This window comes from Condylura cristata, unplaced genomic scaffold (assembly GCF_000260355.1).
Source record: "Condylura cristata isolate star-nosed mole 26May11 unplaced genomic scaffold, ConCri1.0 scaffold00029, whole genome shotgun sequence".
NCBI lineage: Eukaryota > Metazoa > Chordata > Mammalia > Eulipotyphla > Talpidae > Condylura > Condylura cristata.
In genome coordinates, this window is record NW_004567130.1 from 24,192,378 (window position 1) to 24,211,478 (window position 19,101).

The 19,101-nt window shown below is 36.9% G+C and overlaps 1 protein-coding gene across 5 annotated transcripts in view; it reads right to left on the reverse strand.

The window, feature by feature from the left end:
* The window catches only part of SDCCAG8 (serologically defined colon cancer antigen 8), a 172,980-nt gene that overhangs the window by 113,289 nt on the left and 40,590 nt on the right, over positions 1-19,101 (reverse strand). For all 5 annotated transcript variants that reach the window (XR_001145907.1, XR_001145908.1, XM_012730926.1 and 2 more), the window contains exons 11-12: positions 13,567-13,701; positions 10,655-10,771 (exon numbers count right to left, since the gene is read on the reverse strand). Coding sequence is in view for 3 of the 5 variants with exons in the window: in XM_012730926.1 (XP_012586380.1) it covers positions 10,655-10,771; positions 13,567-13,701 (252 nt within the window). In the remaining 2 variants the exon portion in view is untranslated. The remainder of the gene's footprint in view (positions 1-10,654; positions 10,772-13,566; positions 13,702-19,101) is intronic.

Sequence of the window (19,101 nt, forward strand, 5' to 3'; positions counted from 1 at the left end):
AATTAAATGATGCCTGTCGTGTAATTAAATTCAACTGTTTAAAAGGCCAGAAATTTCACTATTCTATCATTAATCATAGTGAAAAGAACATTCTAAAATTGCTGATGACAGTAACATTTACTTGTTACATTTAACAAAAATATTATTCTTATAATTATTCTAGTGAATACTAGAAAAGTTGGAATAATACTTGCAACTTCATATAATCATGTATTTTTTTTTTTATTAAAAAGTTTATTTTTACATCATTTTTCACATTTTTTTTTTTCATCTCAATGTAATCCCCACGGGTTTCCCATCACCAAATCACCCCTGTGCCACCACCATAGTCCCGTGCATTTCCCTCCCTTCCCCCCCCCCCGTTTTTGATCCCATTCCCCACTCCACCCCCACAGAATGTCTCTGGTCTATGGTTGTTCATTATTTTTGTTATTTTCTCGCCTGGTCCATTATATTCCTGCTATGAGTGAAACCATCCGGTATTTTTCTTTCTCTTTCTGGCTTATCTCACTCAGCATGATCTTTTCCAGCTCCATCCAAGTTGCTGCAAAAGACATGTGTTTCTCTTTTTTGGTTGCTGAGTAATATTCCATTGTATATATGTACCACATCTTTCTAATCCAGTCATCTACTTTTGGGCATTTGGGCTGCTTCCATGTTTTTCCAATTGTAAATAAAGCAGCAATAAACATGGGGGTACAAGTATCTTTTTCAATCAGTGTTTTTGTGTCTTTTGGGTAGATACCTAGGAGTGGGATTGCTGGGTCATAGGGAAGCTCCATGTTTAGCAGTTTGAGGAACCTCCAAACAGTTTTCCATAGTGGTTGTACTAGTTTGCATTCCCACCAGCAATGCAGGAGAGTTCCTTTTTCTCCACATCCTCGCCAACATTTGTTGTTGCTAGTTGTTTGAAGATGTGCCATTCTCACTGGGGTGAGGTGGTATCTCATTGTGGTTTTAATTTGCATCTCCCTTATTACGAGTGATGTTGAACATTTTTTCATATGCCTGTTGGCCATCTGCATTTCCTCTTTGGAAAAGTGTCTTTTTAGCTCTACTGCCCATTTTTTGATGGGGTTGTTTACTTCATTTTTGTTGAGTTTCATCAGTTCTCCGTATATTTTTGTGATCAGTCCTTTATCGCTACTTTTGTGTGAGAAAATGTTTTCCCAATTAGTGATCTTTCTGTTTGTTTTTAGTAATGTCTCTTTTGCTGTACAGAAGCTCTTTAACTTGATATAGTCCCATCTATTTATCTTTGCCTTCACTATTGTGGCGTTGGGTGCTCTGTCTTTAAAGATGTCGTTAAAGTGTATGTCGTGAAGTGTTTGACCCATCTTTGCTTCTAGGTATTTTATGGTTTCCGTTCTTATGTCTAGGTCTTTAATCCACTTCGAGTTGATTTTTGTGACTGGAGTGAGGCAATGATCTAGTTTCATTTTTTTGCATGTAGCTACCCAGTTTTCCCAGCACCACTTGCTGAACAAATTTTCTTTATTCCATTGTATCTTCTTTGCTCCTTTGTCAAAAATTAGGTGTCCATAAACTCGTGGGTTTATATCTGGGTTTTCTACTCGAATCCACTGGTCTGTATGTCTATTCTTATTCCAGTACTAATCATGTATTTTTACTGATTTTATTACTACTTAATTCATATTATGATAGATAAATATTTCCTGATTCTAGAAATTAGAATTTAGAGCTGAAAAAAAATTTTTTAGCTAACCCTTACTAAAATCTTTTACTTCACTTGGAAACAATTTGAGGATCCAAGAGGTTTGCTCAACAAGTTATCAATAGGTGAAAACCAAGCCAAGAAATCAAGTATTTGGACTCATAGTTTTCATAGGTAAAATAACATACGTTGTGTTTCACTGTCCATCGTCAGTCATCATAAATCATTAAGATGACTGCAAATTCCTTATTTCTAGATAATTAGTCCTACTTGATTTTGATACTGTTAGTAAAAAAGTATTTTTAATGTTTTTGCAATTAAAAAATTTTAAATTATTTGATTACATAGAAAACATTATATATGACCTCTGAAAATATTCCCAATATAATATGACTTATATACCTCAATGCAGGTCATGCAGTAGAAGCAGACAGTTAATCCGGGATTCTGAACCTTCAAGAAGACCAGTTTCTATGGGCAATCTTTTAAAAGATATGGCATTCGATATCCTGAGGTCAGACCACGCAAACATGCTATGAAATCAAAAGATATATGTGCTCCTTGAACACATCGTTCTTCCTCCCATTCCCTCACCCGCTTTCCTTTGTCAAGTTGACATACTGGGCCTTATGGCCAAAACACCTTCTTGTCCCATGTCTGTTGGTAGCATCCTAACCATCCTTCAAGGACGTGACATATGGATATTCCTATGTCCTTCTGCAATTTACTGATGATAGTCACTATATTATCTTTGCATGTATTTAGTTGCACACCTGTCTAATATCCTCCCTTTAAAGACAGATTTACCCAAGCCAGCACAGTGCCAAGTAATATATAATTGTTGGATTTAAGCAACAAGTGGGGTTCAGGATTAAAAGACTCAAGTTGGTAACAGGATCTGTTCTTTTCAAACACTGGCTTATTTTTCTTTAAAAATAAATGTAAATGTAAATGGCCATATAAAAATAATCACTGTGAAGAATAGGCAATAGGACATAAAAGTGTTTAAGACAGTGTTAAGCGAAAAAAGCAAAACCCAAAATTGTGTCTAGGCTATGTTTACTACTTGTAAATATTACATATACATATGGGTAAAAAGTGGAAGGTAAAACAAAAAGGAAAATAATTTGCTATATTTGAAGATGAATTATTGGCTTCTGGGAATGTGCTTATGTTTATACAATAAATATTTTAAAATGTATACACATATAGTAATATTTACACAGGATGGAGGACGAATGTTTATGAACTATAAGAAAAAGCATACAGAGCTGTGCAGTGTGTGGTGCCAACCTGCATGGACACACATTCAGAGAGCTGTTGCTACCTACAAACTCTCAGAATTGTAGACATTAGTAGCTTGGAAGCTGGTCCGAGAGAATGGCAGGTTGGCCTTGTGAGCCCTGCTTTCAAAGTCGAAGTAAGCAAGCAATATTTTTAAGCATGACCACTTATCTACTGAAATTGAAAATGGAGGAGCCATTATATTTCTTTATAGCAACCTGTATTGTAACATGTTATATGACTTTGTAATATCTATATATAATTTTATAAGAGCTTCGTGTTATAGCATTATAAATACCAGGACCAGTATCAGTACACAGCAGTAAAAGTACACAACGTCACAGACACAAAGCAGAGAACACAGCTCAGCAGGATTTTACTTTAATCTGTGGATGTTCAGTTCTAAGTAAAAAAGACTAATGGAACCACTAGCTACTTACGAATCTTATGACTTCCTTAAAACACAAAAACACTGCCTGACTTCAGCTTCTAGTCTTATGTTCCTTCACAAGCAAAAACACTAACTTGTAAATATTTATCCCATAAGGCATATTACTTCTAAATGGGCTGTTTCCTCTCTGAGCCTTCATTTTCTAAATAGTCTGAAATTGCTGTCTTCAGGTACTGTGTTTCTGCATGTATGTTTGGTTTTAAAACATCAGTTATTGTGCCGAACAGCATAATCACCTTTCTTAGAAAATAAAATAACCTATTTTTGAGCCTACAAATTTCCACAGTATTTCTATGAATGTGGTATATCTGTATCTTTGGTATTATTCATTGGATTGTTTGGGGGCTGTTCTTTTGTGTAAAAAACCCAAAACTTACATTTTTTACTGCTAACTTTGTGGCTTTAGCTATATAATTATTATTTGCAGGAAGGAAATGAACTTAGAAAAACGGTATGTTCAATAATCTTTTATTAAGATATTTGAAACGATTTGCATCATCTTATTTGTCTCATTCCAGTATCATACAGAACAAGAACAAAAGAGGCTGATTTATTAGACATACGCCAGTCTGAAGAATTTTCTCAGAATTCTTGGGGTAGGCTGTGATAAGAACACAAATTTATCTAAGTATGCAGAACAATGCTTTAGGGCATACTTAGGGAAGATTCTATTAAAAAAAAAAACAACTTTATTGCATCACACACATGGAACCATATTCTCCCTCTCATGGGCTGTAGCCAGAATGAAGTTCACACTACATTAATTTACACTTGCCGATATGCCGCTTTACAAGTATTTTTAAGGCACGTTTGAATGTGTACTCTGTCTCCTCAACTAGAACATAAACTCCCTAAGGGCAGGACCTGCGGCTTCCAGTTACCACCCCATGGTGTCTACTGCGCTGGTCTGGGTAGACCAGCGCTCCTGAACTGTCCTTACCCATGAGGAGCAGGGAAAGTGCTCTACAAAGCCTGCAGCACTTACAGGGGCGTGAAGAGCACTGGAGAGCAACTCTGTCATCACCAGGCCAGAGTGACTGCATGTGTCGCGGCATGCCCACGTGGCCCTCTCCCGGTCATTTTTTCAGGCATAGATGTGAGGCCCCAGGCAGTAGGTGAGTAAATCTCTGCAGTCTTAAGTCTCAAGAGTCCGTACGTTATCTCAGAGCGCGCCTCAGAAGCCTTTTGAAGAAAGTACACAACATCGCAGACACAAAGCAGAGAATACAGATCAACCGCGTTTTGCTTTAATCTGTGGGTGTTCGGTTCTAAGGAGAAAAGACGAAATCAACTACTGGCCTCTGTGACAGATACAGTGAACTATGCCAAGGATGTTTACAAAATCAAATAGAAAAAACACCACAGAGGTCCACTGGCTGGGTCTTGGGTAATGTGTATTGTTACTATTTAAAACTGAAATGTCAGAGAAGAAAAGGCTTCCTGGTTGTTGCAGCAATCTGTTTCAAGAAGGCAGAAAGTTCTTATCAAGCTATTGTGATGTTGGATTGCTTGATTAAGTTGCTTTGCTCTTCTTCTCCCCATATTGAGATTAAGAACAGGTAGGTGTTTAACGTTTTCCTAGAAATAACCTGTCAAATCCTAGATGATAGTGAAACGTTTCACTCTTCTCTAAAAGTAAAAATGAAATTCCTCACTTTTAAAAAAGGCTTTTATTCTCTGGTGTCAGGTTAAGACTTCCAGGATTTCCTTTCATCTTTACACAAAGCCATACATAATAGAGGCACTTTTCCCAACAATCATTCACTGCAATTAGGAAAACAATTCCCAAGTTTAGATTTAGTAGTAAAGCAGTGAATCAAATTGCTATATGAATTATATGAATAAGCAACTCCCAAATTTCTCTTTGGCACTAATTTTTCTAGCCAAAGTGTTCTGTTCTATTTCTTTAATAGATGTTCTCTACTCTTAAATATTTGCTTTGACTACCCCATCAGGTATGTTGAACCTCACTGCTTCCAATGTTATAACTCACATAATACTAGTGAAAAGAAATCTTTGCCTTGAAAAAAATCATATCAACCTAAAAAAGTATAATAAAAGCCAGTTTTTTGGAAGACCACAGGGATTACAACTGAGATGGAAAAAGGCACAAATGAAATTATTTTTTTAAAAAAGCCAGTTTTTCATATGTATACTAACACCCAAACCATTATTATACCATGGGTTTAATATGACAATGACACTTTGACCTGTCATCCAGCCAGTGGGCGATGCCATTCGGTAATTAAGAGAGCAGCATGTGACCGTGACACATTTACTGGATTGCAAAATAATCTAAAACCACTAAATCCTTTAATAATGATGAGTCTGCAAACACAAAGTTCCACATAAAACAGACAGTTATATATCCATAGTTCAGGGAGGGGTTGGCAAACTTTTCCTACAGAGGCTAAAGTGGTAAATATTTTAGTCTTTGTGGGTTCTCTGAGCTCTGCGACATCACCTCCTCTCCGCCTCTTTAGCACAAAGCAGTCACAGAAGTAAATCAGGTGAGTGAAACTTTGTAAAGAAGACATGTTATACTCGGATCATGGGCTACAGCCGGCCAACTCTCTTGTAGGGACCACACAGGCATGTTCAAACATGCGAGCATGTGTGTACAGGCAAGGGAGACTGCTATATAGGAGTCAGCACATGACAAAATCCCTGTTGATTGTCCGCTCAGCCTTTCAGGCTTCATGGGCTTGTGATCAGCGTAGTCACTGAGGTTAGGGGGCTCTGGGCCTGCAGTTAAATGCTCTTGGACCATGTCTTAAGATTCTTAATGATGAAGTATTGGAATTTGTGTTTGGTACGTTAAATCTGATAGCAGAATAGAGCCCTGGCTGACACCTGTGGTCTGTTTCCCTACTTCCCATGCATCAGGGGGGCAGTGCTCAGTATGTATTGCTCTCCAGCTACTTCTTGCCAGACTGGACTTGGGTGGGCTTGTCTGGCAGCATGAGACAGAGGCATGTGTTCTGCTACTGTCTCCTGTCCCCAGCAGGAGCTTGAGTATAACCTCTGTGTTTGGTTGAGTGTGAACTTTTCTCGGTTCTCAGGGTCAGTCACAATGAGCACCATCCTTGCCTTGGCTGACAGCACCACAGCAAACTCAGTGGCCTCAATGTGGTGCTGCAGCTCACCCTGAACCAGTGACACAGTGTGCCTCCTTGTGCAGACAGCAATCTCTAGAAAGTTGCTCCTCTGACCACCTTCACATAAAGAAGATTGATTCCCTCTTCTGTCCAGTAGGCCCTGAGTGTAGGTCCTGTGGTCAGTGGCAGGGAGAACCTATTAGGAGGAAAGGCTGTCCTGCAGGAACTCTACAGATACAGGATTTGTGGACTTCACCCCCACCCTGATAGGGGAACTACAACTCCCAGATCACCAGAAATGATTGCTAGGGCACAAGGGTAGAATAAACAGCCATGTTGTCTGTCTGTATAGAAGACCAGACATTTTGGGCTTTGGGGGTCTTTTGGCCTCATGGCTTGCAGCTGAGTTCTTGGTTTTTCACCAGCTCTCAGTGAGTTCTTGGGGTTCTAGTTCAGTGGAACTGGTAGGACATATTAGCAAACCTCTCTCTCTTCCCCTGAGTTACTCAATTCCCTTTCCCTTGTAAATACAACCCATTAGTGACCTTTCTGTGTGTGCCTGCAGTTAAATCTTATTAGTCCTCTTAAGTGAGGACCCACAGTCAGGACCCCCAATTCACAGTGGGGTTGCCCTGTAATAAGCCCAGAGGTCAAAGGCCATGCACACAACCAGTCATAGGGACCAGCAGGCCTGTGCTGGAGGGTCCTGAGCATGAACAGCATGATATCGTGAAACAGAGCTCGCAGAAACAGGGAACTATTTTATAAGAGCATTTTTTAAGGGTGACGTCACTTTTTCCTGCTTTTTGAACAAAGGACCCTGTATTTTCATTTTGCACTGATTAGAATGGTACCGAGTTAGGTTCTATAAAAGAAATCATCTTCTGAAAATCCTTTACCAAAAGTTGACCAAAAAAATTCCAAACAAGTGCCACTTACTTCAAAGTCAGCAACCTTTGTAAATCCAGGGCAATAACTAGGACTAGTGAAGTATTCCTAAATCTTCAATGTCAGGTTCTGAAATTATCTGAGTTTCCGCTCTAAGGAGCTCTGTTCAGAATATGATTGTGGTGACTGCCTGGCAACCATTTACCTCAAATAGTTTGAGGTACAAGATTAATAAATATGTTTTAGAGTGATGCCATGGCATCTTATAAATAGAAAGCATAACCAAAACATTATACATAAGATTTAATAAGACAAAGAAATTTGAAAATTTTTAAGGTGTCCTTTATTTCCTATTAAGGAAGGTAATACTGTGATATTTTAACATATAAAAACATATATACTTGTTTTCCTGATTCATATAGAGCAACTTTAAAGCAAACACTGATGAGAAGGCCAAAGAAATATGAGTATGGGCTGGACGTTACATGAGATAGTGAGCTATTACCAATACTGTCAGGTCTAATAATGACATGGTAGTTATGAAAAAATACCTTCTTAGATGCACACTGAAGTATTTATGGGTGACAAACAATGTCAGCGGTATGCTTTAAATACTTCAGTCAAAGAGTACATGGAGGAACAAGACAGAAGAGTTGAAAGGGAAGACAAAGAAAATGGAGAAGAAAAAGGTGATGACAAAGAAAACAAAAATGATGACTAAGATGAAGATGACAAGTAACAATAAAGAAGAGAAAAACTGTGATACAGAAGAATAGAAGTAGTGAAGTGACGAAACTGCTGGAAATGTAGGAATTCATTATAATATTCTCTTTATGCTTATATGTATTTCAAATTCCCATAATTGTGTGGCATGTGTTTGTGCATGTAGATTTGTGGTCTACGAAAACTTTGTAGTAAAAATCAGGGTACAGATTTTTCATTCTCCTCCATACTAAATTTTCTGTTTTGTTTGTTTTGATACAAGAAGTACCCTCTGAGGCTGACAGGAGTCTTCTAAACAGAAGGGATATAAATGAATTGATGGGAAGATAATCCTACCAGGATAGGAAAAAGAAAGAGAAAGCAGGTAGAAGTCACTGCCATTATTATGTTTCCAACATTTTCTTCTAATTACGTCAGAGTCAAGCTTGAGTCACAAGGAAAATAATTTTGGTTCCCAACCACTTGCCCTATTTTGTATACATCAAAGAGGCTCTTATTTTCTCCACACTTCTAATCTCAGTCTCCCATGTACTTACAAATTAACAAAAATGCAAACAAAAAAAAATGACTATATTACAAGGAATACATTGCTAGAGACAGCCTTCTTATTCTGAACTGCATAACATTTTAAAAGTTGTATGTGCTACATATTTTGTAGGTATCTCAAATTCCCAGCTTTTTAAAGATGAATGTCTGTTTCTTTCAAGTATACATGGTGGCCTAGCAAAGTAACTCCGCAATCTTACAGACAGAAGGTCAGGTCATGGTTGAAAGACCAAAGAACAATTGCTGCTTTGCTACAGCAGATCACCCATGCAATGAGACACCATTGATGACCTATAAGATTTCCTTACTTTCCCCTCAGGTTCTGCCCAAGAAAAAATAGTAACAAGGATATCACATCATGAACATCTTGTAACTGTTCAGAAGTCTTATGTCTAGCTCTGGGACCTCCTCAAGGCACATCTCTAATCTAAAAACATCAAAAATCACTGTGAAAACTTGATGTTTCACTAGCAGGAATGTTTACACATGGAAACTCCTTTTTAAGATACTGCAACTTTAGTCTTCTAACTTATTACTTACTTTAGTCTTATTACTCCTATAATGCTTTTTATTCTCCAGAACATTATAATGTAATTTTAAGTAAGTCAGGGATGTTCCTTGCTATGTTATTTATTTATTTTTTTAGTTAATCCAAAATATTATGTTGGTAGATGCTACAAAATAGTATAAAGTATAATAGTAGATAGTATATGGTAATACTAGTGAGCATGTCAATATCATAGGAGTTTACAACGTCATAATATAAAAAGAAAGGAAAGTTCAGGGTTTGCTTTGGTAGTACTAGACTTTCGGTCCCTGATAGAAAGAATTGTCAATTCTACTATCAGGCACGCCCCCAACTGGATGGAATAAAATAGTTACATTATTTGTACAAGTTAATGAAAATATTCTGAAAATTTGAAACTCATTTTAACACTTTAAATACAATGGTACACAAGCAGAACTTGATTAGGGTTGTTTCAGATTTTAGTTTACTGCTAAGCATTTCATTTATGACTAAAGACATGTTTATACAAAACCTATTACTTTCATTTTCAGTAGGTTTCTCAATTATCTGCATAATTTGCATAGAGAAGTGATTTGGTTGAAAGGGAAAATACGTCAGAAAATACAATGTAAAGCTTTGAACTAGAAACATAGTTGCAGAAAACTTCTAGATACCTACATTTTAAAATGGTAGTGACTTCTCTAAAATACTGAAATGCAGAAAGGTCTTATTTCAATTAAATAGACTTGTCAACCTGTTTTCTTTGAAAATAAAAAAGAACGGCCTTCAATGTTCTGTATTATAACATAAAAATAGAAAATCTAAAGTCAGCCTATTAGAACTGTCTCTCTGAAAACTTTATCCATAGTGCTAATTAAAATTGGAGTGTCTACATGAACTCAACAAACATACAACATAAAACATCTGTTCAAACTGAAATTGAAGTAAGCTGCATTTCCCACCCTTAGCATTTCTAATTTCACTGTACTTAGGCTCCCTAAGGAAACGTATTCATGGTTATCATCGTTAAAACTGGTTTCATTCTGCCAACAATCAATTTGATTGACGTATTTACATATCAACTCATCTCATCTTACAAATTCTAAACCTTTTTATTTAAAATTGGAATCCAGTTGGCATCTTTCAAGAACTTTATGCACGTATATTTTAGGTTCAAACTGTGCATTAGAACATGTTTTTTACTTTTGTAAGTAATAGATACACATATCCAAATGTATATTTATGACCTGTCATATTGGAATTTTATATGCATGCAGTTGTATTCTCACCATTTCTTATGAAAGGTGATAATTTTCGGCAACTATAAATGAAATTCTTTTAATAGAATAAACTGGATAGTTCCATTAGTTAAAAACAAAATAATAGAAATAAATGACTTAGGAACAAAACCACATCAACTTTAGAAAGAACGTTAAGTTTTTGTCTTGAACGGCTGTAGTCACACTTGTGCCATCTCTTACCTGATCTTTCATTTCGAGATTCCTTTTAGTTTTTGATCTGTAATCTCTGTGCTCCTTTTCTGCCTCATCCTTCTCCAATTTGGTTTTATTCAATTGATAGCGCATTTCCCCACACACCTGTTAGAATATAAAACAAGATCAATAGCTGCTAGAATGTAGCAGACAAAGCCCGCAATTAAATCTTTCAGTGCCCCCTAGAGGCCTTATGGATAAAATACAAGATCACTTTCTTAGGTGACATTGTCTATTAGCTTAGCCAACACATTCTGTTAAAGAGGTGCAGCAATATCAGGGACCAATGTAACTAACTGTTAAAAACTGAAGATAAAGAAGTAGCTAGTTAATAAAACTGAAGTATGTAGTAAAGATTTTAATATAAACGAATAATTTCTATTGTATATTATCACCAAAAAGCACTATCATCCCAAGTGTAACTAGCTAAAATTATTAAAGTATTATTATTTATTAAAGTTGGTATGTTTCAATAATGTTCTACATCATAAAACTTTCCTTTAAAGACTTTATCAGTTAGACTTTTATTTAAGAAAACAAAGGCATTTTTCTTTCTGCTAGTAGACTATATTATTGATATTTAGGCATACAGGAGTAAACAGTATTTACTATAAGACTTGTAAACCGTATCAAACTTAGCATGCAAAATAATATATATTCCAGATTAAGAAGAGTGTTTGGAAAAAGTCATTGACAGGAGCAAGACACACTGCATTTACATTGAAGCATTTAACATAAATGGGCGATATACATCAAAGTAAAATGATTTTAATGTACAATCAGTATACACATGTTGTAGCTTAAAAGAGGGGTGTTTCATCTTTTACCCAATTTATTTTTCAATTCAGACACATATATTTTAAAACAAATGATCAGATAAAATTATATAAAAAAGAAACGACGAGTCATTGAAATAACTGAGAATTTACAGAGATCTTATCTGAGATTCTGAGAATCTCTAGAGAGAATTCTGCTCAATTACTTTCTAATATACAAGCACAAATTTTTGTAAATCATAAGTCCAATGGTTATACTTGCTTTAAAATTTAACTTTGGTATTTCAGAAAAATCATGATTACAACTTTATAAATCAATGTTATATTATTAAGGAACTAGAACCTTCTCAGCAGATACACATATCCTATGTTTAAATAAAAACACTTTGAAAAATAAGCTAATCTGGGTTCAAAACTTACAGTGAAAACAAAAAAGTCAATAAACTTCTTTCTCTCCAGTGGTCTTCAGAAACCCATTAAAAACAAATATTACCAAAACTTCTATTTGAAATTCAAATGCCTCAATGTGTGAATTAAGTGTACCAATCTAAAAAATAAACCAATTAAAAATTTAATTTTAAAGTTAACTAAAATGTAAAAATTAAGAGTAATAGAAAAAACTAGAAGGGCACTAGTTAACTTTCTTAGTTCTTCACTACCTAATCTATGATTTACACATATGCATGAGTGAAAAAAATCCAATTGATAATATCAAAAATACTAATTACACAGCCACGGTATTTACAAGCCATCATCAGCACATTATTATATGTAATGATGTCTAAGCGGTAGGTTATAGTAAAAATTATTTTATCATTAATTTTATTTTTAATGTTCCTTTACCTTACTACTTTCAGATTAGATTTACTAAATTTATTCATAAGATTAAACTTCATCTAAAATTACTCGACAAACTGGAATATGCTATTCAGAATTAAAAGTAACCTCATCACTCCTCTGACAACTGATTCATTTTGGGCAGTTTAAAAAACCTGAATACTCATTTCAATAGAAAGTTCTTTTCCTTTTAAAGAAAAAACACTCTCACCAAGAACTTTCACCCATTAGCTTGGGTTAACCATTTCCAGCCCTCTGCATCAGTTCTTCTAACTTCTACCTGCACACAAATATATTACCTGTATTGGCAAATAGGATATTTTTAAACTGCTACCTTAGCTAACTTGAATTTTAAAAAGCAAAGGGAAAGTTGTAGTGAAGGCCAAAAAAAAAAAAAAACAAGGTACCTTACCTTAAACATAAAGTTAATCTTAATTAATGGATTATAAAACAACAATAATATTGTTTAAAATGCATACCCTTTTCATATTTCATGTTTAGTAACATTACCTGTCCATGTATTGGCTAAACATAGTCGATTTATTTCATCATGTATGCCCATATTTAGTTTTTCTGTTGTTTTGAAGCAATTGCTGTAGTGGTGGGTATTTTGTGGTGACATGAATCTTAAGAGGTGTGAATTTATACCCTTAAATCACAAAAAGTGTTGTAAACCAATGTTACCTCAATAAAAAAGGCACAATTTAAAAAAGCAATTACTCAAATCTATGAGCTTCTAGTAAATGTGTACCTTACTTAGCCAAGATCATTGTAGCTGATGGTTCGCAAGTTTGTGACACCCATGGAGATGGCAACGTAGCATTTAAAATATGAATTTCAAGGGCCAAAAAAATAAGAAGTTGTAGTATAGAGAATCCTGGACTAGCTACAAGGTGTACAAAGACTTGGAAGGATTTTTTATAGCAAGCATACTTTTAACATTGTGAATATGTATCTTTTTATATTTTTATATTCTTGTGAAAACAAGAAAATACTCTTAGTAGATTTAGAAATGCAAGTTTTACCACCATTAGGTAATTAATAGACCTTACCTGCAAGTCTCAATCACTTAACCCTTAATCTCTTCGAGGACATAATGTGTGCCTGATTCATCCCTGTATCTGGAGCGCCCTGTAAAGGGCCTGTACATTATTTACTGAAAGACCGTTAAGCAGACTTCTGTGATCTTGAAATAATCAAACTTTTCTACCCCAACTTCTTTCTGAGCACTACATGAGCAAAAATTTTTTCAGACTATTTCATTCTTAATGCACTGATTCTCTGTACCTTTGTTACATCCATTTCCTGGGAAGCAAGCTGGTTTTGAATTTCCTCTAGTTGCTTAATAGCTGAAATCTTTTCTCTTATAGCCTTTTCCACCTCGCCTTCCAGTTGGGCAATATTCTGAGACATGATCAACATCTATGAAAGGAAATGAAAGTTGAAAATGATAATGTCACTTGACAGAATACATACTTAAAATACCTTGAATTAGTAGAATCTTAGCAACATCACTGGGCCCTAAAGTCATTTCTCTGTGGATTGGATAGGCCAGCTATGCCCCATGACTTAAATCAGTACTTTGCTCCTATTTATCTTTCTGGTCTCTACCCATGATTTTGCAAAACACGAGGCAAGATAATAAAAATAATTTTTATTTGAAAGCCTAAGGTGAAAAATATCAGACACCTGTATAAGTATGGAGAGAATGGCATGACTAGGAGTTGCTGAAAATCACACAACTCTTAAAACCTTTTCCCACAGGTATGGCATAAAATGATCCACCACACCTTGGAGAGGCAGGCGCTGAAATAGGTGTGAATTCAGCGTTCAATTGAAATCAATGTTTTGTGCTAAGCCATCACGAATGACTTTGCATTCTATAACTAGCTAAAGTTGACATATATGAAAATAACAAGCCTTAAGAGCAATTTCCTAATTTAGATGTTAGGTGTATTCATTATGTTTGCTCTGCACTTATGGAAAATTATATATTAGGCTTATGATTGCTTGAATGTCCTTTTTAAAAAAAGATTGGTTATAAATTTAATTTGAATATAGAACTACTTTCCCTAACACTAAGCTACCAACTCATTTAAGCATCTAATAATCTGAAACTACAACAATTATAACTAAAGTCCAAAGAGGTTACACATGATAAATCAAAAATACTATTTCCTTAACTAAAGTTCAAGTTCAGGGCCCTCCCTGGTGGCGCAGCGGGTTAAAGCGCAGCACTAAGAAGCTAAAGCCACTTCCACATGAGTTCGATTCCCGCCTGCCCTGGAGGTGACCCCCAGGGCGCAGCAGACCCCTCCTGACCCGCCCGCTGCTCCCCTTAGCAGTGGACTTCGTCCATCTGCCTGTTCTGCTCCCCACTATGTCTCTGGTGAATCCTCTCACCACCCTTGTACCTCTGGCCTGTACCCCAGTTCTGTATGCACAAATAAATAGATCTTTAAAAAAAAAAGTTCAAGTTCATAAGTAACTATGTATTAATAGAGCTTTACTGGAACCACACAACAAACTTTAATTAACATTTATCAAGAAATATATTTCTGCAGCAATAAATATTATGGTGAACAGGTGAACGTGGTCTGGTTTTTAAAGTCAATATGCAGACACTTATTTTGCTAATTATAAATTCTGAGTCATTTTCTACAGTGAGCCGTGTGGCAAGTCATACTCCATCCACATGATAACCTCCCTCTGCCGCCCATCACTTCTTTCCTTTGCCCACTAGCTGTCTGTTCCCGCCTGTCACCCACTTCCTAAGGCCGCCCCCTCCTGTTGTCACACCTTCTTTTTCCCCATGCCCACCATCTGGAAGTCAACATTACACTGCAGGAGCTTCTCCATCCACATCTGTTGCAGACACAGAAGTAACACAGACAGCTGCAACACTGCTGGGTGTGCAGGGCGCTGACATCAGATAAGTCCTTTAAACTTTGACGGGGGCAAGCCTGAGACAAGGACACCCAGGATGGGAGGGCTTCCAGAAATTCCTAATTAAAGCGGTCCCTCGGTATACTGCACAAGGCATTAAGCGGTGCTCCCTACAGAGGAGGTACAAGAATTAAGGATTCCAAGTAATTGGTTATTATCAAGGGAATCAACGGAGAAAGTGCTTGCACATATAGGGTGACCAATAAATAAAACACTAATAACTGATAGAAACAACAAATTGAGCAGTTCAGTGCAGCGATGGACCATTACTGAAGATAATAAATTCACAGCAAGTATTATTCATTGGGGAATGAATCAAAGCCTGTCTGGGTAGAAGATATATGAGCCTACGTTTTTCCATGCAAATAAGCTTTTTTTTTTTAAGGGGAGGGGATAATAAAGGAAAGAAAAATCTAAATGTCTCATCAGCATCCCTTATCTTCTAAAGCATGAATGCTCACTCTAGCTCTCACGGCGGAGCAATACTATGATTAATTTTCCAGTCTCCCTGTTAGACCAAGTTGCTGTGCTAGACAGTGTGATGTACATTCGCCCATTTAATCCTCTGGATCAATTTTCCAAGAGGAAAATCCTTTGGGATCATTTTTAGTCGGAAAAAAAAATGAGATTCAGAAAATTAAGTAAGCTCTCTGTGTTGATGCAAGTTAATTAATAAAAATTAAAGCTGGGTTTTATATTCAAATCTGCTTCTACTAACATGAAGGTTCAAGAAATCTATCCAGTAAGGCCACATGCTCTTTCTAATAGAGTAAGAATGAGATAATAGTCACAAGCTAAATTTATTCAATGTCCATTCTAAACTAGGCATTATAATAGAACTTTCAAGACATTTTCTCATTAAACCCTTCAAGTTCTTGAACTACATCAAATTCATTTGTATTCCTTTAAAATTTAGGCAGGTTAAAAAATTGAATTCAACCCTAAACCTTTGTATTAAAAAGTCACTTCCGGCCCTCCCTGGTGGCGCAGCGGGTTAAAGCACTGCACTGAGAAGCTAAAGCCACTTCCGCATGAGTTCGATTCCCGCCTGCCCCGGAGGAGACCACATGGCGTGGCAGACCTCTCCTGGCCCGCCCGCTGCTCCCCTCAGCAGTGTACTTCGTTGATCTGCCTGTTCTGCTCCCCACTCTGTCTCTGGTGAAGTCTCTCACTGCCCCTGAGTCTCTGGCCTGTACCCCAGTTCTGTATGTACAAATAAATAAATCTTTAAAAAAAAAAAAAAAAAGTCACTTCCTGCCATCTGCCTGTGAGACCAGTTGCCTCAGAATTAGGATTACTTTCAGGCTTTCCTCATACACCTTTATTTAGTGTGGGTCCTGCAGAAGAAACATTAGCCGAGTCTAAGTAGGGGTAAAAAGAGGAGTAAACTCAGAAATACACTGTATTTCTGTCACCACATTTCTTCATGAAGTAACTGTCAGTAAAAGAAAGATTGTTTTGGAGTCCAGCAAAACAGCCATAGATGCACGGTTCACTATTCCATACACTCACAACTGCAACACAACAAAACCAATAATCCCCGAAAGAAAAAGGGGTGACTAACTATACATTAGAGCAATGTTCTGGCAGATAGGAGTAGGAAAAATCATTAACTGAATTATGTTCACAGCTATTGTGGGCAGAACCAACCACCGGAGGGAAGAGTGGTTGCTGGTGAACCCAGGACAGTTCAGGGTACACACCCTCCCCATCCTCTACAGGCACTTTGGAGACCGATCACTGTACTGCTAAATGGGGAAACAGAGTTGGCATCTAGAAGCAAAGGTACACTACTGGGTGTCCACAGGAGCAGGCATACAGAGTGACTGCCGATTTGTGCCTGAGGGTCCCAATCCGGAACAGTTATTAAACAGAATCAGAAAAGAAAGGAGAAACTACCACAACTCGCACAGAAATACAAAGGACTGTAGGAGATTATTCTGAGCAACTATATACCAATAAATTGCATAACCCTGAAGAAATGGCCAGATTTCTTAATACTGTCCATCATAACAAAACAAGCAGAAACAGAAGAGTAGAGGAAACGGATCATAAGCATGGAAGTTGGAACAGTAATAAAACAATCTTCTCCACCCAAAAGCTGAGGGGCAGACAGCTTCACAAACAAATTTTATCAAATCTTTAAAGAGCTTATGACCACCTTGCTCAAAATGCTTTTAAAATCCAAGAAGAGGGATCACTAGTACATTTTATGATGCTAACACCACCTTAAAACTGAAGCCAGAAAGAGACAGCACAAAAAAAAGAAACTGATAGATCAATATCTTAATGAACACTGATGCAAAAACCTTCAACAAAATATTAGCAAATCAAAGTCAACAATAGTCCACAGTGATTCTACATCACAGTTATGTGGGACTTATCCCATGGAGAAGAGGATAGTTTAATATACATAAATCAACATAATATATTAACAAAAGAAAAGGTATGTATCATATGATAAGATACAGCATATCAAATGCAGAGGAAGCATCTGATAGGATTCAGCTGTGATTTATGATGAAAACTAGATAAAATGGGAACAGAAGTAAACTACCTTAATATAGTAAACATCATATATTACAAACCAATGGCCAACCAATCATTTAATGATGGAAACCTGAATGCTTTCCCCTTAATATAAAGGATTAGGGTGCTCCTGTCAACCACTCCTGTTTAACTTAATTGTAAAGGTTTTGGACAAGGCAATCAGAAAAAAAAAAACAGGAAATAAAAAAATCCAAGTTGTAAAAAGAAAAAAAAAAGTCAGACTACTGCTATTTGAAGGCAATATGGTATTATACATAGGAAACACTAAAGATTCTACCAAAAAAAAAAAAAAATACATAAATAGAGCAAGGTGGCAGCACACAAAATAAACATGCAAAACCTACAGAATTTTTATGTACAAAAAATGAATGTGAAGAAAATCGTTCCATTTGCTATTGCTTCACTTTAGAAAGATCATTCTGACTGTGGTTAGAAAACAGATTGGGGTCACCCCAAATGGGGGTGGCACAGAGATTAAAGACAGTGCTATACAGCTACTACCAGCCATCACAGCACGGTGATCCCTCGCCAGGGAGTGACCCATGTGGTGCAGCAGACCTCTCCTGTCTTGCCTGCTGCTTCCCTCAGCAGTGTGCTTCAGTAGATACACCTGTTATGCTCCCCATTCTGTCTCTGCTGAATCCTCTCACCCCCTGCACCTCTGGCCTGAACCCCAGTTTTTGTATGCATAAATAAATCTGTAAAAAGAAAGAAAGAAAAGAAACGGGAGGGAGGTGAGACTGGAAGCAACAAGATCACTGTGGTTCTGGGAACCATTCAGTGGTAAGATATGGGTAGCATCATGAGGGAGAGACAGGCAAGTGTAAAATTTTAGTGACCTGACTCTCTAGAATCAGGTGACATGTTGGGCAACTGATTCCATTGGGAGAGGGATGATGGGAGTGGTTGAGCACTCACTAGATGGCTAACGATTTAGATGTCAATACCGTATAGGATTAAAGCCACTATAGTGGCTAAAGAGATCACAATTCATAATTCTCTGATAAATTCCAGAACCTTCTTCCTCTCTCATTGTCTCAAAGGCACTTTAAACTCACAGCAACATAAAGACAAGTATAATCATTCATTCCTCCAAATCAATAACATAGAAGCAGGAAATTAAGAAAGAGAACAATTTTAAGAATATGAACTTAAAAATAGTCACTAAATGGCCCTCCTGGTGGCGCAGCGGGTTAAAGCGCAGCACTGAGAAGCTAAAGCCGCTTCCGCATGAGTTCGATCCCCGCCTGCCCCGGAGGTGACCACATGGCGCGGGAGACCTCTCCTTACCCGCTCACTGCTCTCCTCAGCAGTGTGCTTCATCCA